This window comes from Megalobrama amblycephala, linkage group LG20 (genome assembly GCF_018812025.1).
Source record: "Megalobrama amblycephala isolate DHTTF-2021 linkage group LG20, ASM1881202v1, whole genome shotgun sequence".
In the NCBI taxonomy this organism is placed as follows: domain Eukaryota; kingdom Metazoa; phylum Chordata; class Actinopteri; order Cypriniformes; family Xenocyprididae; genus Megalobrama; species Megalobrama amblycephala.
Window position 1 is genome coordinate 24,916,190 of NC_063063.1, and position 23,630 is coordinate 24,939,819.

Genomic DNA, 23,630 nt, shown 5'->3' on the forward strand with positions numbered 1-23,630 from the left:
AGCGATAGCGCGTAACTCTGTAAATATGGAGCGGTGGCAACCATTATCCAACTGAATTAAATGTTTTTTTTATTTAAATATAAAGCAAAACGACAGTGGAGGCGTAATGTAAACGTAGCGGTGGCATATTCTATCCTAATCATCCTAACACTCTGTCATGGCAACAACATCACGAGACTACTTTTCGCCTCGACGAGAAATCTCGTCACATTAGTCTCGTGGGATCTCGTGCCACGAGATCTTGTCACACCCCTATCCAATATCCTATTTATGTTTTAGAATAAATATATCAAAATATCCATAAAAACAAAATTGTATAAAATACTTCAGATAAAGGTTTTAGAATAGAGTTGATTCATTCATTTCCACTGGCCAGTTAGTATTTTAATAGTTTTAAACAATTCAAATCAAAATTATGCAGTTTTGCTGATAAGGTGAACATATCTTTTAGGAAGTTTATAGGCTATTTTTAGTGGAAACAGATCGGCCTACTTATTTATTGCAGTGTAAAAACAATTGTCTGACTCGGCGCGTCACTGACAAAGTATTTTAAAAAGAAAACATGCAAATCTTACCGTTTTCCTCAAATTATATCCTTCAAATGGTAATTGTTTGAAGATCCTTCACACGACATCAACACCTCCTGCAGCTGTGGTTGTACAGTAAGATATTAATGGACCTATTCAAACTGGTCAACGGACCGGTCGACCACCGAATCCAGCAGTGTCTTCCATAATATCGAAGTTAAGTGTGCATCACTGATCATCATTCTCGAAAAAATATTTTGTCATAACATCTGCAGTTTAGTTTAAAGAGGAATTATTGTGCTCCCAGCGCTCCTCGCTTTCATTAAAGCAGCATGTCACTGGAAAAGTGATCGAAAGTAGCACATCTACTATCTCAATTCATATCACTTTTGTCTCCAGAATGTGCGTACGCACGGCTCAAAGTTTGCTTAAAGGTGCGCACATTCTCCCGTCAAGTTTGTTTTTATAGATCACAACCTTTGCACGCTTTATAAATGAGACCCCAGCACAGTACGGACTTTACTAGATCTCTTCCATTCTAATTTTCACTGCTTGCCCTCCACCTGAATTTCACGTGTCACCAGAACCACGGCTCCTGTGTCAGCATCACACACATGCGTCGTGCCGATACTGAGTCGGCATTCTGATGTAGAACCTGGAAGCTCTTCAATGAAAGTAGCATAGGGGAATGTTTGGTTTTTGTGCACAAAAAGTATTCTCGTCGCTTCATAACATTAAGGTTGGACCACTGTAGTCAGTAGTCACATGGACTATTTTAACGATGTCTTTACTACTTTTCTGGACCTCGAATGTGGTAATTTCATTGCGGATTTATCATTGCGGATAAAAAAAAACCTCTTGGATTTCATCAAAAATATCTTAATTTGTGTTCCGAAGATGAACCAAGGTCTAATGGGTTTGGAACGACATGAGGCTGAGTAATTAATGACAGAAATGGATGTATAACAAAAACCTATAGTATATTGAGCTCTGTAATACTGGTGCATGTTTCATACTCTTCTATCTTTTACATTTTGGAATGAACTCTCTGTTTTTTTGTTTTTTTTTTTAGGCAGAAAAAAGTATAATAATAATAATTCAGTCAAAAACACAGGGTTCTCAGCACTGCATGCTTAGACCCCTTAATTACACTCCATGGAGCCTTTGCAACATATCTAATGTCCTTGCTCTTTCACAGAAGAACTGTATAGAGCCCGTGTGTGAGGTTTCTCGCACCTTGGGCTGAATTGACACACATGCACAAGCTCAAATTAAAGCTACGGTCAGCAGCTGTTATACCGGGTCCATTCCGATCCATGCAGTGACCGCAGCGCAGGAGCATTTAAACTCTGAGAACAGAACACTCATGGATCATATATTAGTAGGCGTGGTTCAAGAATGTGTGATTCCGACGCCCTAATGAGGTGATTTTGCAGAGTTGAAAGAGCAGTAATTGTGTTGTTGTGTAACAGTGACACACCTGAGGAACATTTGAGGAACTAAATCCTTATGAACCAACCCTTGCGTCATGCAAACAAACACAGCTTTACCTGTGCACGAGGAGCAGGAAGGGTTCAGGTAGTGGATTGTGAAGGGTAATGTTTAAGGAATGCTTGTTATAGTCCGACTATAGTTTAAACTTAAATAGAAATATATTGTATAGGGACTCTTTAAAGGGATATTTCAGTTACATTTTATTTTAATGTGTCCCTGTTACAGTGTAATTATACATTTAAGTACTGAGTGATAATAATGTACTTACTATAGGGTTAGGATAGGATTAGGGTCAGTTGCATGTAATTATGCCTAATTTATAGTTAATAACATAGTAAATACATGTAATTTGTGTAACAGGGACACATTAAAATAAAGTGATACCATTATTTCACCCAAAAATAATTTACTCACCCTCATGCCGTTCCAAACCTGTATGCATTTCTTTCTTTTGTGTTCCAGAATATATTTCAAAATGTGTGGACAAATTTTTTTTTTTTGTCCTTTTGTGTTCCAAGAATTCTCAGCTTTTTGGTGAACTATCCCTTCAAGTGCAATTCATGTTTCTTTTTCTTAAAATGTGCGGATTATAAAGAATTTATGCTTGTCAGTTTCCTTCCATGCATATGCATGCTTTAAAATGATGTTGTTATGAAGCATATGTGACACTGTAGATTGCATTTTTTTTGTGTGTGCAAATACCTTAAAGGTGCATAGCTCAGAAGGAAAACTGAAAGTCTGATTGCAAAGCTGATTTGAAGCAAACAGTACTTTTGAGGAGATGCACATAGACCATTTTAAAAGTTGGCCTCTGTTTTTTTGGGTGGAAGCGATTATGTCAGTGGGGGTCTATCTTGTGCTTGTTGGACCCTGGTTCATTGAGTTTGCGCTGGCACCAGTGGCGCACACAGCGAATCGATGTCCCCGCCATGCAACCCGGCCTGCTGCTATGCAGCATGTTGCCGCCATGCGCAATTGTCACGTTTGTCATGCTAATAGACCACAGAGATACTAAATCCCCTATTTGTGACAGCTCAATTGTTGGTGACCGTCCAGCCTTGCTGTGTTGTTTTGATGCAATACTATGAGGATTGTTTCAAGCATTGTGTAGCTGATCCCCCCTAGACCTTTCACCTTTCTGCTGTGTGTGTGGAGAATACGGCCATGCCGCCCTGTCTCTCTCCAGAATGCTTTTGCGTGAATGCATGCATGCTTGCTGCAATTCAGGGCATGGAATCCACACTAGATAGATACTTGCATGCAAATCACAGTCTGCAAGTTGGCAGGTTTCCATCCCAGTCTCCAATACATTGCATGCATTTTAGAAGCAGTATGTTTTAAAGGGGTAATGTCAAGCTTGGGAGTGTCCTCCTGCTGAATCGCTTGGGAGTGACCAGTATGATGATTCTATTGGCTCTCTGGGAGGCCCTGTCTAGAGGCCCCTCTCTGTCTGTCGTTTTGTTTTTGTTTTTTTCACCTCTCTCTCTCTCTCTCTCTCTCTCTCTCTCTCTCTCTCTCTCTCTCTCTCTCTCTCTCTCTCTCTCTCTCTCTCTCTCTCTCTCTCTCTCTTTTCTGTGGGATGTGAGCTATGCTGGGTCGCAAGAACTGCATTCTGACATTGATCCATCTTATTGCAGACTTCTGAATAATTGACCATGTTTAGAGTTTTCTCTTGAAGGCAGCCAGGGTGTCTCTTACCATAGCATAACCAACAGTGTTGCTTTCCAAGAAAGGACTGCATTTAGCTTATTGTGCTTAGTGTGAAATACATTTCTAAAAAAGACGCCGTCTATCTCCTTGAATGACTCATATGGGGGGAATAGTGTACTTGCATTTTAAAGCAATCCAAAATTGATTTAATTCTTATTTAGATGGATGTCTTTTTCCCAGCAGATGTTTACAAATTCTTATTTACATAAAATATATAAGAATATGCTACTGTTCAAAATGAAGAGGATGCATAAAATTGATCACATGTGAAAGTAAAAACATTTATAATGTTGCAAAAGATTTCTATTTCAAATAAATGCTGTTCTTAAAAACTTTCTGTACATCAAAGAATCCTGAAAGACATGTTACAGTTTCCACAGAAATATTAATCAGCACAACTGTTTTTAACATTGATAATAATAAGAAATGTTTCTTGAGTACCAAATCAGCATATTAGAATGATTTCTGAATGATCATGTGACACTGAAGACTGCAGTAATGATGCTGAAAGCTTTACATTTTACAATATTAGTGTATTTTTTACTGTGTTTTTGATCATCCATCTCTCTATCTCTCTATCTATCTCTCTATCTATCTCTCTATCTATCTCTCTATCTATCTCTCTATCTATCTATCTATCTATCTATCTATCTATCTATCTATCTATCTATTTATCTATCTATCTATCTATCAAATCTAAAAACCTATTTTAATTTTTCATTGTTTAAAAATCTCGTTCTCGCTATGAATATAGCCGTTGTAGCTGGCATGGCATTAAATCATAAACAAACAAAATTATCAAAAATAAATAATATATATTATTACACTTATTCCTGCTATTCGTTATTTGTATGATTTAGAGTTTTGTAAACTTCTTTATTTAAATTTGTTTGGAATTTGAGTTCTTGTCTATATTTTATAGAGAATGTGCAGAAATTTCTTGCACTTTGAATTAATAAATCGTGTACAATACCCACTGAAATTAAGGTCCTGGTGATTTATGCTATTGTAGAGAGTGATTACATCATGTATCCTTCTTTAAAAAAAAGATTTAGTATTTACAGCACCCAAGGGAGGTCCCTTCTCTGCAGGGGGCAGTAAATTGCTTTCTCTTGTCGTCCAATGAAGCCAAAATGTGTTCGATATTAAGGCAGCCCTTACTTGACCCCACAAACTCTCTCACATGCAGAAAATAAAAATCAAATGAAATTCTGTGGTGCAAAATTCTCCTTATGCAGATCTCTGGACTCTTATGAAAATTATGCTTTTATTAAAGCCTTTCAGATTTCATAACAAAGCTTGTAATACTCAATATGCGTTTCTTTATTTTGTGGAGTGATTTGCCGTAAGCTACAGCCTGCTTGTTGAATTTAAAATGGTGGCATCATTAAAAGAAATGGTGAGATGAACACCTATAGTTTTGTGCTGGTTTCTTATGCCCACATTTGTTGTGGTTTTCTGTTTGGTTTTCAAAATGATGTGTCATAATCAATTATGCTAAGTGCTGAATAAAAGACTTTACATCACATAGAGAGCACTGCGTGTGACTGCGGCAGTGTTTCGTGGAAGATGTCAGGGTAGATATTGAGTAACAGGTTGAGGACTCCACCCTCTGGTAGTCCTTTGCCTTGCTCTAATTCTGCCAACCAGATCATGCATTATGGAACTGAGACGCCTCTTCCTATGCTTGGAGAAGAATATCATCAAAAAACGTAATCAACTTCATTCTAGAGTTTAAAGAGGACCTGTTATGCACTTTTACAAAGTCTTGATTTTGTTTTTGGGGTCTACTAGAAAAGGTTTTCATGCTTGAATGTTCAGAAAAACAAAATTTTTCACATATTTACATTGTTGCAGCACCTTTCTTCTCAGTCTGTCAGTAACACTCTGTTTAGTTCCTGCCTTTCTGAAGCCCCTCCTTCCGAAAAGTGCAATGTGCTCTGATTGGTCAGCTGGATCAGTCTGTTGTGAAGTTTGCAACCGCTTCGAGCGTGTTTGGGAAATGTCATGCCCCTTACTATTAATGAATGTTTTAACACTTATAACGCAACTCAACCAGGCTTCACCCCCTTTTTTTGTGTATACCTTGGGCGGGAATTTTTAAAATGAGGAATATTGTGACGTGTACGTTCCCTGAACTAAACTCAAGACTGTAATCAAGGCGTTTCATGAAGTTTATAAACTCTGCTGCTTATTGATATAGAGAATAACTCCCTTTGGATTGGATGTTATGCTTTGTAACATTTTCAACATTACTTACTCCAGAAAGTAAAAAATGTAAAAAAGCATAAAGATCCACTTTAACTTTCATTTGCTTTTCATACATCTGTACACTCAGAATATGTATGCAAAAAATATATAAATAAAAAAAATATATGTGATTACATTGCAGTTAAAGGTAAATTTATGCTGCATTGACATCAACAAATGGACCTGCAAAAATAACTCTTTTCAAACAGGTTGGTTTATTAAGCCAATTTTGCTCTGATGAACTGGTCTTCTCTCACAAGCTGCATCCATCGCATATGCACACTTTTATTCAGACAAACTGTTTTGTTAAATGGAATTATCTGCTTGACTTTGAATTTATAACATTTGCAGTTACAGTAATATATTAGTAAAAAGTTATGTACTGTGGAAAACATTTCTCAACAAGCAGACTAGAGCTCACACAGCAACCACACAAAGCTGTATGATCTACGTTAAAGCGTTTAGTAGTGCTCCCAATTTAGCTTGTGCACGTTCCGCTCTCGCAGCTCACACTGGGTCCCTGCATTCAAATGCATGCTTTACAAAGAAATGTGTTTTTATTAATGTGTGTTTCTGTACTGTGAAGTCACTCTTTGTGGTTTTCAGTGCTGCAGCACGCATCCAAAAAATCTTTGAAATTGATTGAATGAAATTCTTCGATTTTATTTTCTTTTTTAACAGCTTTTTTTTTCTCCATTTAGTAGTTTCAGCACTAATGTTGTCATTTAAAGGCATGTATATACACACAACCGCTCAGAAGAATTTTTAAAATGTTTTTGAAAAGTCTCTTATGCTTACTAATGCTGTTTATTTGATTAAAAATACAATATACAAAAACTTAATTTAGAATTTAAAATATCTATTTTAATATATTTTATTTAATTTGTTTTACAATTTAATAGAAACTTAAAAACAACAGCAATTATTTAAAATAATTTAACATTATAAATATCTTTTGTCACTTTTGATCAATTTAATGCACCTTAGCTGAATAAAATTTCTTTAAAAAAAAAATCTTACTGACCCATAACTTTTGAATGGCAGTTTACATATAATTTTTTATACATTTTAGGGTTATCAAAAGTACTACAGTACCAAGTTGGTACTGGAATATTTTAAAAATGTGATGATACCAACATTTTTACAGTCCGGTAGTACAGAGTACCGGGTATATTCTGCTCTAAAGTGTTCTCGTGTGTATCTGTGTAAGCACTTTGTGAATAGCATCAAAGGTTTCTATTTACAATGTGTTTTGAAGCGTTGATAATTGTAGCCAATCACAGACATATCTGTTGAGGCCTTGAACGCAATGGCCAATCAGAGGTTTATAAGTTAGAGTCTACTCAAAGCACTGTAGTTGTTCATTATTACCAACAAAGTGAAAACATGATTTAAATAAGAGATTCATTGTTCAGTGTGACAGCTTTTTTTTCATAGTTTTCAGAGGAGTGTAGTAGATCTCCGTGAGCAGGCGCTGAACATAGCCTAAATGATTGACAGTTTCAGTAATTTATAAAGGGAGTGCTCTTTGCTCACTTTGTTTATAACTTGAATACAATTTGAATAAATTTTGTTTTTCATGCTACTCTGTAAACTGCAGAGTTTCTGTATTTACAATTAACTTCCAGTTAATTGATTCCCCTCATCTATTCGGCCACACTGCATCAAAGACCTTGTGTGTTTTTCCGTACTGCCGCAATTTAAATGCATGATTGAATCAGAAACTGCAATGATTGATAGTGATATAACCATAGCAACAGACAGGACAAAACAATCTGATACTGTATGTCAAAATATATGTGCATTAAGTCTAAGAGTGTAAATGCAAACTAATAGACCTGCCACTTGGGCCATCCTTAAAAATATTTTGGTTTGCCGTAACAGTAAAAAAAAAAAAAAAAAAAAAAAAGGGTCGGTGGGTAGGTCTATATATATATATATATATATATATATATATATATATATATATATATATATATATATATATATATATATATATATATATATATATATATATATTTTTTTTATATATATATATATATATATATATATATATATATATATATATATATTTTTTTTTTCAAGTTTCAATGTAAAAAAAAAAAAAGTACAATTTTGGTGATGGTGATTACGTAGGTATGAATTTAAACAAATTAGCATATCGTGACGTCACTGACTGGGTCTTCAACCCGTGCCTTTGGGCGCATCATTATTGCAAACCTCATTTTGATGCAGGCTATATAGACCACAAACAAATTGAAATCTTTGTCAAAAACATGTTTATTGCATGAATTTCAGGTGCATTCATTTGAAGAAAAAAAAATGAGATAGAATCAAGAAATAAAGAAGCCACTAGATTTCAATTAAAGTGGATTTTCAGAGGAAAACAAATAAATTAAAATGTCAGACTAGAATTTACAAAATAACAGTTAATTGCATGAACATACAATCTAATATGAGAAAACGGATGCGCTCCGAGAGAAGGCCGTTAAAATCAATTTCCTATTTTCGTTTTCGAAACTTGTGTTGGTTGGTTGATTCGTGCAATAGATTTTCGAACATAAAGTGACAGCTCCATAAGAAAAGGTTCCAACCAGCAGCTAGCTGTCATTGTAAGCCTATAGCACAACTCCTACTCCTTGGTAATGACCATTCATTTCGAATAATGCGCGCCTAAATGTAGGCTCATACAGACGTATTTCACAAGCATATCTCAAAATTCTCCATCTCATACACTATTGAAGTTAGCTTCCAACGTTAACAGGAAGGCTAGTATGTTATGCATACTAGCTTTAAATAAAAAAACCCTTCTCTGCTACTCAAGAATGCAAACTCACCATTATTGCAGGAACGAAACATCGGGTCCTTCGGGGTCTTCGCCTGGCCCATCATGATGGAAAATGCATTCCTCGTGTTTTTTAGATGTATTATGGTGCCCGAACCCGTATGACTTTGAACGGTGACCGCGAACATTTTGTTTACTGCAGCCGCAGCCATCAGTACCAAGCGCAAACCGTTGACTCTGACAGTGAATGAGAGTATGAGACGAAGCGAACGCACAGGCCATAGCGTGACATCCGTTAACCAATAGTGTAAACATAGATGACGTCACGGGTTTTTATTTAAAAGAAAGAACGTAGCCTTCGTTTGTATGTAGGCCTAGGCAATTTATATATTTACAGTACTTACTAGAATATAATTAATATCATTTTATTGCTTTTGTATTAGTTGTTTGAAGAGTAAAAAAAACAAAAAAAAGGTCGGTCTTAACGCAAATTTACAACCGGCAAGTCTGTCGGACTTAAAGCAAAAAAAAAAAAAAAAAAAAAACAATTTGAGTCGGTCCTAAATTGACAGGGTCGGTCAGGTTACGGCAAACAAGAATATTTTTAAGGATGGCCTTGTTCTGTGTAATAATGTGTATGCGTTTCTTTGTTACTTTTATTACTAGTTTTTCAGTTGATCTTTTTATAAGAATTTGAAGGCTACATGCTGTTTAAATGTGTCATTTACTTATTATAAACTAATTGAATTAAATGTTTTATTTTCAAATGGTAAAATAAAATGGTAAAATAGTTTTTACTATTTTAACCAACAGTTTTTGCTATGGTACCAAAATTGGTACAGAGGATCATTTTTACTGGTATTGGTACCAGCTACTGGAATTTTGTTTCTGTGACAACCCCATTACATTTTATTTTACCTTTTATGCGGCCTTAAGGCCTGTACACACCGGAACGAATATCGCCAATGAATATTGCCAACGTTTTTCAAGACGTTCTTTGTGTTCATACCCAAGCGATTTTCACTGGCGATGCGCAGAGTGAACGTGCAGTTAAACTCCCTGACAGTATGTGGCGCTTGTGCTTAACGGTAGCATAAATAAACCTATTTATGATATTAATAAAGTTAAAGAAGATAAAAATGCAGATATATGAGAGATGGTAGTCAGAAACGGTAATGCAAATAAGTCACAATGACGGTAGTGCAATAAACATTTATGAAATAGACATTCTCAACTATATTTCTTGAATGTAAAAGAAAAAAAACAAACACTAAAAATACAGAAATAATACACATCTATTGGTGTGGCCAAGAACTGGCAGAGCACCCATAGCGTGCATCTCAATCAGCTCCCTAGTTCACTAGTCAGGGCACTGATCAGGGAGTCTTTCACATTAATTTACATGGTATACTGATACACGACCTAGGAAGTTAGGGAGCTGTTTGAGACGCAGGGATAGTTTGTAGGGATCTTCCTTGTCTACTTACTTTCTCTTCGTCGTCTTGGTATCAATGTGTGCTCAGCAAGACATGTTTTGTGTTTGAGCGCCACCAAGTCGTGTTTTACTGTAACTTCAGCAGCTCCAGGCACGTGAACAAAAGCGCCACTCTCATTATTTGGCCAGTTTTTAACGTGGCGCGTCAAACCAAAAAAAACGAATCCGAGGCGTTTTAAAAAAAATTACGCATTTACGCCTCACGTTTTTCGCGTCGGTGTGCACACTCACATTGGCGCCCTTTGTTTAGTCACGAGGCGTTAAAAGTCGGCGATAAATCACAATATTCGTCCCTTTGTGTACAGGCCTTTATTGGTAGAATTCAGAAACCCTTGTTATTAGCGACACCGGTGGCTGTTAAGTGAACTGCAGCCAGCAACTCACTGCTCGCACTCATGTACACGTAACATACAAGAGACCGATCGTGATTTAAGAGCGACGTTTAGATGAATATCATAGACGACCTAGGAAGTCAGGGAAAGTTGCAAGTTATTGCCAATAAAAAAAGCAAATCCATAAATTCTTACAAATTAGCCTCTTTAACAAGCATATCCCTTTTAAGCCACTGGCCGTCATCTATCTCTGAAGATGACATGTCATTCCTGGACTGTCTCTGTCAGTGGACAGCAGTAGAGGATGCAGTGACGACATTGGTTCTAAAGCAGTGTCCCCAGCTGCCTTGACCCAAAGGGTCTGCCATCTTTGGAAGTATAGAGTGTCTTACAAACTGCCAGTGCGGTCAGAGGGTCCAAACAGCCGGCAGCCCAAGAGAAGTTATTTTCATCTCTCTTTCTAATTCACCGGCCCTCCTCCGGGTCCCTGAAATTCCAGTAAAACCCTTGGGATTGTTGGAATTCTGTGTGTGAGTGGGACAGTGAAGGACTAGAACTGGTCGACTTGGGTTTTGTGGACTGCAGACACAGTCCCGGGCAGATGATAACCAGTCAAGCGAGCTACATCAAGGGGGTCTCAGGGGCCAGTCAAGTTCATGTTACACCATAGTAGGGAAACATGGCGGCAATTGTCCCCATTCTCATTGCTAACAGTCACCTGAGGCCAAACCCTAAAGGACTTGTCAGACATTGGCAATGAATGCTCTGTGCCAAACCCTCTGTGTTGCAAATGAAACAATGTATTAGGCATTTGATTTATTCAAACGTGTTTCTCTGCAGGCATATCTGACATACCTGGACACCGTGTGCTTTTCATTACATTAGAAGGCTAAGTTCAGCAGAAAGGGAATTGGTGTGCTTCTACATAACGTTAAGTCAACATTAGTTGTGTTATTCAAACAGTATAAAAATATAACTGTTGCAAAACTAGGTGTGCAAAAATTGCCTTATGAACTTAATTTACTTTCTGTACTCTTTGAACAATACCTTTGTTTCTTGCCAATACAGCATGATTATATAATCTATTGATCTTTTTTTTTTTTGCCTCTTCTCACTATCTTGTTTTCCCAATGCAAGCACTTGTACATGTACTGATATTGTGTGCTGTCAGTCCTGTGTGTGTGTGTCATTTTAGTCTTGTTTACTGCTATGGGTACAGTGGTTTTTAGGTCAACCTTGGGATTGGACTAGGGCTGGTCGTAGCTAAAAAATTAATTAAAACAATGTTAGCCTTTTTATATCATTTTTGTTATTGTAAAATAAGCTTTAAGTGAAGTGCTAAAAGTACTAAAAATAAAACTAAAATAAAAATCATTAATGAAAAATAGAAGTATTTAAAAGAAAATCAATAAAAATGACGAGCACATAACAAAATTAATACAATTTTTAAACTAAAATGAAAATCAAATTAATAAATACTAGAATAATATATAAAATAGATATGACAAAAGATATGACATCCAAAGTATGTAAGGTAGTACAACTAGATCTCTTTTCTTGAATCCAAAAGGTTTTAATTACATTTTGCTACATATAAATGTATTTTAAAGATTTTGCAGTGTCAAAGTAATTCGGTTTAACCGTCCAAAGGTCAGTACAGCCATTTCATTTGTGATTAAATGATCTTAAAATTAAATAAATGTATATATTTTATATATATATTATGTATATTATTTTTTTTTATTCTGGGATGATTTTATAACATTATATATCAACATAGTGCAAAATGGTATTAAAATTATGTATAGAAGTCGTTGCTTTGTTATGAGAAAGAATGTCTGGAAAAATGAATGTCTTTGTCATTCGGAGTAACCAGTCAATGTGGTCAATATCATGTGACAAGATGTGACATCATTCAGACACCTGCAAAGGACTACATGGTTGTGTAGCAAATTAACTAACTCTCTTTTAACTATTTGAAAAATTCATGTTTTCACTTGCTCATACGCATGTCCCGAAACATCAGGTCATTCGGTACAACCGCTATAAAACATGGAAAATGTTGTACTAAATATAAAATGTTTGATTGTCCTTTTGCAAGCTAGCTAGATATCAGCCTGTTAGCATTGTTTGAAAACATCGTCATTCGGTATAACCAAAAGTGTCATTTGGTAAAACTGAAATTTTGTTTAAACCGAATGACTTTCTTGTAAAAATGACAAATGCAGTGTTAATTGATTATAAAAACACATAATCTCATTGTTAACACTTAATAAAACTTCAAAATTAATTATATCTCCATTTGTTTTTTTTTTGTTTTTTTTTTTACACTTTTAAAAACCTTATTCGTCAATGACACCGGAACAAACGACAATGTTCGTTTTATATATATTTTTAATAATATCTGAAAAAAATGTAAGTATTGTTCAGAATTTTAATTAAATTCAATGAATCCAGCTTTTGTTTTGCATTTTGCTGCACAATAAGCAATAAATACTTTATGCACAATAACATAATTGCAATTTGCTTGCTTAATTTAATATTGCTAGCAAAATCATTGCAATTATGTAGTGAATATTCAATGTGTTGCCCAGCCCTAGTTTGTACTTCATGGTCTTTTAGTTGTGCAATTTGTACGATGGTTCTGTCAAATAAGAAACAGTATTTCTCTCTGTTATGCAAGCAATAATAGCCACTTCAAGAGCAGAATTTATTTACAAACCAAGATTGTTTATGTGACCAAAAATAAATGCAATATGTGTTTATCTGCATGCATGTGTTTAGTTCTTCTTCTGGTAATTTTCATGGTGGCTTCAGCATGGATGAAAGAGCTTCTGCAGTCTGCTGAACACGTAGGTACATGTTCCAGCAGATAGAGACGCCTCTGCATCTCCCTTTAGGTTCTCTCTGTACATTGACACATTAAATTGCTGTAGGTTGTCGAATCGCTATAGTGCTAGACTGCTTGCCATTTTGCTCTCCTCAAATTTGTCACGTCGCCAACGTTTGCTTAAGCTGCCTCCCTCATTAATTGCCAACTCTTGATAAAAACGAATGACTTCCGGTTGCTTTATGGCTTTAATTTCAGTAGTTGATACCAGAACTGGAAACATTTCACTGGGAGCATTGTGACATGGAAGGGCACTTGTTATATTTCAAGTGCTTGAAGTGGCTGTTTTTAATGCTTATGCAACAGTTTTCACAAAGTTACCAAGTCACACGGAGGTCCAGTAACTAGGAACAGCCTTTTCCCTACATCACTGATGTGATCAGTCTGAAGAAAGCTATCGGGTGTCGGCCTGTGATGTGTCAGCATGTGTGATTTTAAGGATTAGGGCTTTCAACATGGAGCATTGCTTGAGTTGGTTGCTAGGGAGTGATTTCCAGTTGGGGCATAGTTATTTTGGCAGCCGTGATCAGTGATGTACTTTCTGCAGGAGCTACATGATCATTTTGTGGTTTTGTTACCCTCACTTTAAAAGGGATCGGAGTCCTTGGTGAGGTATTTTTTTTTTTTTTTTTTTTGGAGTGTCAGCTTTCTGTTGCTATTGTTGTGCATGTAAAAGCAGGTGGGAGAGGTTCAGAACAACTTTTCTGTCGTTAACAATGGTGTAACAGGCATACAAGAGGACTATGGGTGAATGTTGACAATGCACAACCCCCTTCTCACGCTGCAGTGGCAAATAGCTGCTCATTTTTGTGTATAATTGTGACAATATGGGAAGTGTCTCTGCGTTTGTTTCCTGTCTGTGGGCTTATGGTGTGGTCGGGACTATTCTGAAGCCACGCCTTCTCGTGTAATAATCTATGATTTCGATTATTTTTTTTAATTTTTTATTTTTTTTTATTTTTTTTTGTGGTGTTAAAATAGTGGCATATTTCTGGATTAAAACTTAGTTTTAGTCACACTGTGGCTTTGTCATGCTATCGAAACATTACTGTTTGTTTGAGCAGCCTGACACAGCAACATTATATTGACTCAAATGACTGAAATTATATTATATTATATTATATTATATTATATTATATTATATTATATTATATTATATATATTATATTATATTATATTATATTATATTATATTATATTATATTATATTATATTATATTATTATATTTTGCTATTTTTAGCAATACCTTTTAGTAGTGGCACAGTAATTGCATATTTCTGCTTTACTTCAATGTCTGTAGTACTGTTGTCACAAAACCAAAATTTCAGTCAATGCCAGTATCAGTATTAGTGTCAAATTTCTCAATACCAATTTTGATACAAAAGCAGAATGCTATTAAACTAATATGCTATTGAACTTTATTTACAAAGCTAAATATTAATATAAATATTCCATAAATAAAACCAATGGAATGTATCCTTCATTTATTGATTAATTTTAAATAGACATGATAAGAAAATTTTGGCCGATACTGAGAACCGTTAATTCTTTATATTTGAAAGCCAATAACGATATTTTGGCCGATAAATCGAAGTCAAAATTTTTAGATAATTTTTGAGAGGCTGATTACAAAAACAAAAGTCTCACCATTAAACACCGTGTCCCAAGCACACAATTCTAATGTTCTCATTATAATATTATCAAAGACTATAGAATAACACAAGACGTGTCACTCGTATTGTTTTGAATGGGAGAAAGTGTAACGCGTAATATGGCGGAATAAGTCCCGCCTTCTAAATAAGAGCCAATCGCCGACTGGTAAAGTCATCACGTCACTGCAGCGGCCGTTAGAATCACCGGTTTCTATAGAAACAGTCAGACGAGCGCCTCCGAAATGAGGCACGAGATGCGCATTTAGGTCTGCGCATGCGCATTAGCTTGATCCAGCCTAAAAAATAGTTGTTGTTTTTTTGTCATGATTCGAGCGTTTGGGAAAAAAAAATATGAGACCGTTGTTGTCAAAATTCATTGGTGATTTCAAATATGAAATATTTATATTTTGTATATATACAAAATATGATTGACAAGCGATCTAACCAATCAGAACGCCGAATCCGCCATTTTGTCCGACAAAGCAGTCAAGATTAACCTCGGTGGACTTAAACTTGAAAAATGGTGGGTATTGACGTCTTTCCTTGTTTGAAACAACATTCCTTCTCATGTTCATTCATGTTTATTTGATGCTATAAATGGACTAGTAGGAAGAGATGATCGGTTTACGAGCCTCTTGAGCTGAGGCGCTACAGAAATCTGTCACGACACATTAAAGAGCCACAAAACGGTTTTTATTGTTTGAATTTCTTAAACTACACAGTTTGAAAGCTGGGACTTTGTTTAATATAATAAGTAACCTGCTCTGTCTTGTCTGTCGACGTGTTGTCAGTGTCCTCTTTGCTCCACGATGTATTTTTCACTGCGTGTGGTTTCACGGTTTGTCGGACAACGCAACAGTAACGAAGGGGGATGGGTCTTTGCGAAGGGTCAATTAAAATTAAAATTAAATTAAATGAAGCTTTAAAGGTGCCCAAGAATGCTTTTTCACAAGATGTAATATAAGTCTAAGGTGTCTCCTGAATGTGTCTGTGAAGTTTCAGCTCAAAATACCCCATAGATTTTTTTTAATAAATTTTTTTAACTACCTATTTTGGGGCATCATTAACAATGCACTGATGTAGACAGCGCGCCGCCCCCTTCAATCGCGTGCTCCCTGCCACACGAGCTGTCGACTATATTACAGCGCATTTACAAAGTTCACACAGCTAATATAACCCTCAAATGGATCTTTACAAGATGTTCGTCATGCATGCTATATGCATGCTTCGAATTATGTGAGTAAAGTATTTATTTGGATGTTAACGTTTTATTCTGAGTGTATTTGAGGCTGTCCTCCGTGGCTAACGGCTAATGCTACACTGTTGGAGAGATTTATAAAGAATGAAGTTGTGTTTATGAATTATACAGACTGCAAGTGTTTAAAAATGAAAATAGCGACGGCTCTTGTATCCGTGAATACAGTAAGAAACGATGGTAACTTTAACCACATTTAACAGTACATTAGCAACATGCTAATGAAACATTTAGAAAGACAATTTACAAATATCAGTAAAAATATCATGCTATCATGGATTATGTCAGTTATTATTGCTCCATCTGCCATTTTTCGCTGTTGTTCTTGCTTGCTTACCTAATCTGTGCACAGATCCAGACGTTACTGGCTTGTGTAATCCCTTGAACATGGGCTGGCATTATGCAAATATTGGGGGCGTACACCCCGACTGTTACGTAACAGTCGGTGTTATGTTGAGATTCGCCTGTTCTTCGGAGGTCGTTTAAACAAATGAGATTTATATAAGGAGGAGGAAACAATGGAGTTTGAGACTCAATGTATGTCTTTTCCATGTACTGAACTCTTGTTATTTAACTATGCCAAGGTAAATTCAATTTTTGAATCTAGGGCACCTTTAAGTTTTCAAATAGCTAATCAGAAGTAGTTTTGAAATGGTGCATTTTAACTTTTTCACGGTGTGCGCAGTGTATATTCTTATACTGTTGATATGTATTGTAGTAACTGCTTCAGTGCAAGTTATACCTATTATTTGCATTTAGCAGACTGGAATCGGTCAGTCAGGTGGGTGTGGACAGTTCACGTGCCATCAGGTATGTGGATTGCCCCACTCTCGTGTCACTCACGATGGGTTACACCCGTGGCGGTAGCGCCTCTGATCCGCTCCAGATGGAGAGAATGCACCTGACCCTGCCATCTCACCTCCCTCTTTCACACTTGCACTCTCTCTCCTCGCACTCTCTCGCTCTTTCGCATTTACTCAGCCAGGATCTGGAGCTGCTTGCGCTGTCTGACCGTAAGTGCTCATCCGATAGGGAATCTCGGAATTCCATGGGGAGCAGAAATAAAGGAAAGGGCTCTATATCCCTCGGGACAGTTTCAGAATGCCTCTTTTGTTTAGACAGGCCTTTTGAGTTTTTTTTCTTTTTTCTCACATAAAGCTTTTTTTTCCCTCTCCTCTTTTTCCTGACCAATGCAATTCTGAAGATCTTTACTGACTTGGGCATAATAATGATGTTTTTTTTTTTTTCTTCCCTCAGCAGGTAAAAAGAAGCCACCACTCAAGCTTCCAAAAGAGGTGTTTGAGAAAACCCCACCTGCTCCTACGTAAGATTTTCTGCAGATTTCAGTGCACTGATTAAATTTAAAGATAATTACACTTGATGTCACATTTATATTCATTAACTGTGCAGTGTTTTTGAGGTTCAGTCTGGGTGTGCAAGTAGAATAGATTTTTTAATTAAGGCTGGCTTTAGTTAGTGAGTCATTTACCGTGTCAGACAAGGACACTCAATGGGATTTCTTTGTTGCACAGACCCCCGAGAGACCTGGACTCAAAAGCCTGTGTTACTATTGGAGATAAGGTGCGTTTCATCATCCTTTCTTTAATTAAGAAGGATAATCTTATGTATTTAACTGTATCTTCATCTTTATATATTTCTTTGTAATTTAATTAACCCTGTTTGTCTACTGTCTTTTATTTCTGATGTTTTTCCCTTTTCATTTTGGTGAATTTTTTCAGAAAAAGCAAAAACACTCAATCTGTGCATTGCACAAACTAACCTCTATGGGAAATTATATGTAATGCTGCGAGGTTTCACTTCACCTTCATCTCTTCCTCATCTGTAATATAAAGCACTATGAGAGGAACTGTCCTTTGGTCACCTGTATGCAAAGCACTGCGACTTGTAATTTGCATTCCTGTGCTAAGGTGATAGACTTATCTTTTCAAATGTCATATTTTTCATTGCTTTTATGGTGATGTAACTCCATGTCCCGGGCTTGATACGAAAGCTTGGCTTGGTGAAAGACCGGCGGGTTGTAAAGAATGGCCCAGTGCACATTACAGCCCTTTTGAATACATCTGATTGTAGGCAGCCTGGAATGCACTTTACTGCCTCTCGGGCTGTAAAAATATTTATTTTAAACTCATCAAATAAGTGGAATTTTCCATTGGCAAAGATTGAGGCTTTTTGTCTTACAACCGAAGAGTAAGTAACATCAGTTTTTTGATAAAGTCGGGTTGGCACGTACAAGCTTTTGTAAAGAATTTCTGAAAAGCCAAGTTTGTTGCCTCCAGGTTTAAGGCGTTTGTTGTGATTGCTAGTGATAGAGAGCCGAAACGGGGATAGGAAAATCTTATCTCCAGGAATAGCATGCTTCCATTCTTCATACCTCATAGGAAACAATCAGCTTATGCTCATTAGTGCCATTTTCTTTTTTCAGACTGTCTGTTTGGAATATAGGCTTCAGTCTGTTAGTGTTACTATCTGTCTCCTTGTTTGTCCCTCTTTTTTCTTTGTTTCCTTTTATCTGCTATTCTGTGTGCATCCATTTCAGCATTCACTAAAAATACAGTTTGTTTAATACCTTTAACACACGTTTGTGTTCTGAGCAGAACTTTGTGGTGAAGGCAGATGATTTGGAGCAGATTGGAGAGTTGGGGCGAGGGGCGTATGGAGTGGTGGACAAGATGAGACACGTCCCCAGTGGCGTAATAATGGCAGTAAAGGTGAGTTCATACAGGCCTATGCTAGCTAAACCCATGTGAGGAATATTTTTGTCAGTAAATGTCCAGTTTAAGTTTCTTAAACGATTAAACTGCTCTATGTGTAGCATTTTTTTAGCATTGCCTGAAGTTATTAAAATATTTAATACTTAAAGTATTTTTCTGGTTCTAGTGCTAACCAACCTGGCATCTTGCCCCATTCAGATGTGCATTTATTAGCCTTTACAACACTTTACCTTGGAACCAGCTTTGAATGCCTCACCCATTCCATCAGAATATTATTTTTTTTTAAATATTTTATATAAAATACAGGTTAAACACTATATTAAGGCCCTGTTTCACCTGGTATGCATTTTGGTCAATCGGATCAAGTGGACAACGCTAAATATAGGTTTAAACAAGGTCTAAAACGTTCTGAGTTTTTCCACTTTCGACCACTTCCAGAGGTAGTCAAAAACACATTAGATCGGATTGCTTTCGTAGTGGAAACGCTCATGAGGTCGAATGCATTTGAACCGCCACAAAAGACCACCTACTCTCCACCTACTGACCTGATGCGTAAAGGCTCCGGTATACTTCAAACGAAAGAACGAACTGATGTGACGTCATTTCGAACAAAATCAGGCCAAAACGAAGTTCGTTTTGTGTTCTTTTTGGAATTTCGAAACGGCTTGCCAAAGCGAACTTTCAGGAAAAGTTCACTCCAGCTGCAAAACACCTTCGTGCTACCATTGGTCAGTGACGATAACGTAACAGGAGGTGTGCGCTGAGGTTCCGCCTTCACTCGCGTGGGCGCGTCTCTGATTCATTTCGTGTATTTGAATTCGTCGAGGTAAGATCTCCGCGGGTGAAAACATGAACACACTGGACAGCCGCTTTAGTACAAAATGTGTTGTGCTTGTAAAAAAAAAGAGGCAGTAACACTGTTTTTCATGTTTGATACTGTAAAGCTGCTTGATTTTAAGCAATCTATTTAATAAAGTGCTATATGAAGACGTGACGTGACTGGAGTGCTAATTTGCATTCCCATGCTGTTATGATCAGACACTTTTCTTATGCTTTCTATAATAAATGCTTACTGTTTTCTCATTTTTGTTGTTTATTTTGTTACTGAGAAGAAAGTGCATGGCACATATTTAAATATTCATCTAAACGTCGATCTCAGCAGTGTGGGCGGTGTCAGATGTTTGTTTACAGTATATCGCTGGTCACGCATTTCGAACTTCGTTTTACCCCTAAACGAAGAACGAAAAAGAACTTCGTTTGAAGTATACCGGAGCCTTAAACACAGACGGGATTTAAACTTTGTCGGCTGAAGACTCAAATTTGGTTTGAAGATGATAAATGTACCAAGCACAATGTTCTCTCGCCAGTCCTGCTTTCTAACACAAACTCACTGCGTTTGGCATGGTCTTGCGGCTGTCAGAGCTGAAACGAAAGCTGATGTATGTTTTTCCGTCTTCTCCGGCCGTGTTCATATGTAGGTCACTTGAACTTATTTCATCCATTAGATCAAAAGATCTGAAAAAGCCCATACTTTAACCTCCCATAGACCCTCCCCTCAAAGAAATCAGGACAGAAGTGGTCGTAAAACTGAAGTGGTGTAAATGGAAATGTCTCCCTCGTCTACTTGTGATCCGATCGACCAAAACGCATTTTAATACCAGGTGTAAACAGGGCCTAAGTTAAAAAAAATTAAGTCCTTAAGTGCACTTCTGCTAGAAAAGTGATTTTTGTGAGAAGTCCGATATGCTCATCAAGGCATTTATTTGATAAAAAATAGCAAAAACATTAGTAATGTTAAATATTATTACAATTTCAATTAATTTATTATAGTAATATATAATATATTTATAGTTTTCAGCAGCCATTACTCCAGTCTTCAATGTCATGATCCTTCAGAAATTATTCTAATATGCTGTTTTGATGATAAAAAATACATTTGATAAATAGAAATTTCAAAAGGATGGCATTAATTTGAAATAGAAACCTTTTTTAACTTAATAAATGTTAACATTACCCACTTGTTTCCTGCAGCGGATTCGAGCCACAGTAAACACGCAGGAGCAGAAACGGCTGCTAATGGATCTGGATATCTCGATGAGAACAGTCGACTGCTTTTACACTGTTACCTTCTATGGAGCCCTGTTCAGAGAGGTACAATAAACCCTGAACATACCAAATGCACTGAGCAGTCATCTCATTTACCTGTTAGCATTTGTAGCTGTTTTAATACTACAGGACAAAGTGGTAATTGTATAGAATGTTGTATAAACCTTGACCCTCCAAAAAAAAAAAAAAAAAGTCCCACAGGAAGTCCTACAATGGGAATGTGTTTAGTCATTTCCTGCTGTCTCATTTTTATGTAAGGTTTTTGTTATGTCTCAAACCTCAGCTCTAACCTGATTTGCTTGTTGTGTTGTCAGGGTGATGTGTGGATCTGCATGGAGCTGATGGACACCTCTCTGGATAAGTTCTATAAGCAGGTGCATGAGAAGGGCATGACCATCCCAGAAGACATCCTGGGCAAGATCACCGTCTCTGTAAGTACCACCTGAAGCAGTTGCTCTTTGGTCTACAGATTTGAATTTGTGTCTACTGTATTTTCTGGCCTTTTTTTTTTTTTTAATCATCTGAAATGTATTGCGGCTTATATTCCAAAGTGACCCATAATGCTATTATTGTCAAGCATGCAAAATGGAGTACACGTAAATGCACACAAATCCATTCTAGCATAGGTTCCACTGGTGTCACAGGACCTGCATACTTCATCTTTAATGAAATGAAGGCTAAAGGAGCTAATCGTAGACACAAGGCCTGTTGGCCTGAGCTAGAGAAGAAATTTTACAGAGCCGCACACTTCAACTGTACGGTTGCGTCTCCACTAGGGCATCAATCGATTTAAAATTTTAATCTAATTAATTAAATGATGTGCTGAGAAATTACCCTCAAATGATAATTTAAAGTCATTGTGTTAAATGAGATCAAATAGTCATTTTTAGAAAGAATTTTCTTTTTTTTTTTCTTCGATTCAATAAATAATTTATTACACATAAATTACACTTTTAGGCTACAAAAGCCATGATATTTTTTTTGCAATCAAAAACAAAGCTTTTAAATTGGTATTTAGATATATTTACAGACCAAAACAGTTTGTTTACCAACATTCTTCAAAATATCCTCTTATGTTCTGCAAAAGAAAGAAAGTCAGACAAGTTCGAAATGACACGAGGATGAGTAAAAGTAAATAAACATAATTTTAATTTCTGGGCAAATTATTCCCAAAATTTTATTATTATTATTATTTTATTTTTTTTTGATGAAATTATACTCTAAATAAGAAACTAATAAACTGCCAGTAGGTGGTGGTAAATGTCTAAATGATTGATTGATTGATTGATTGATTGATTCATTCATTCATTGATTCATTCATTCATTCATTCATTCATTCATTCAAGCGGATGATTCATTCAGAAATGCAGTAAACGTCTCTTTATGAATGGGTCATTGAATCATTGGTTCACCCGATTGATTCATTCAAAATGCTGATTCATTCAGGAATGAAACGCCACTGTGTTTACAGCTAATATTACAGATAATATTTGCAAAACTGAACAAAAACAGACTATATTGTGTTGTTTATTGAACTGTTGTATAAAATCGATATCACGATTGCACTCATACTATTCGGGATAAAAACAGCACTCGTGTTGTGTGATATTTTGCACACGTTACTCGTGTGATATTGAATTATCTCATATATAAATATGAGATGATTCATACTGGGCATTTTTACCCTGATATATTGAAATTTAGGTGCATGAAACTGCATTTTATAGGCTCCATCACGAGTTGTTGCCCTGCATCATGTTCTTCACCTTCAACTGTATGAAATGTAAGATGACCTATGTAGGTCTGGGGCGGGTGTGTTAAATGCGTTAAATAATTGTAACATTATTATTATTATTATTATCATCATTTTTTATATATATATATATATATATATATATATATATATATATATATATATATATATATATATATATATATATATATATTATATATATATATATATATCATTATATATGGTGATAAATATAATCATATTTTTTTATATATATATATATATATATAATATATATATAATTTTTTAACTGATTAATTAAATTAACACATTAAATTGACAGACCTGGTCTCCACACACACTTTCACTTTTATTTCGTAAATTCGTATAGGCTTAGCATTTATAATAAATATTGTTTATATGAACATCACTATAAATTATGCACTGCTCTTTTTTACATTTATTAATATAATAATAAAATGCGACTTATACACCAATGCGACTTGTCTGTGTTTTTTCTCAACAACGCAGTTTTGCCCTGGTGCGACTAATTTTCTGGAAAATACAGTATATTGGGTGAAAGCGTGCCATGTGATGTCTTTTATATTGATGTAATGGTTAATGTTTTTTTTTTTTTTTTTTTTTTTTGTATGCCCACTTTTTACAGTTA

At 36.0% G+C, this 23,630-nt stretch overlaps 1 protein-coding gene across 1 annotated transcript in view; it reads left to right on the top strand.

The window, feature by feature from the left end:
• The window catches only part of map2k6 (mitogen-activated protein kinase kinase 6), a 32,251-nt gene that overhangs the window by 3,624 nt on the left and 4,997 nt on the right, over positions 1 to 23,630 (top strand). The window contains exons 2-6 of the mRNA XM_048170447.1: positions 17,648 to 17,714; positions 17,923 to 17,971; positions 19,006 to 19,119; positions 21,154 to 21,273; positions 21,543 to 21,659. Coding sequence (XP_048026404.1) covers positions 17,648 to 17,714; positions 17,923 to 17,971; positions 19,006 to 19,119; positions 21,154 to 21,273; positions 21,543 to 21,659 — 467 coding nt within the window. The remainder of the gene's footprint in view (positions 1 to 17,647; positions 17,715 to 17,922; positions 17,972 to 19,005; positions 19,120 to 21,153; positions 21,274 to 21,542; positions 21,660 to 23,630) is intronic.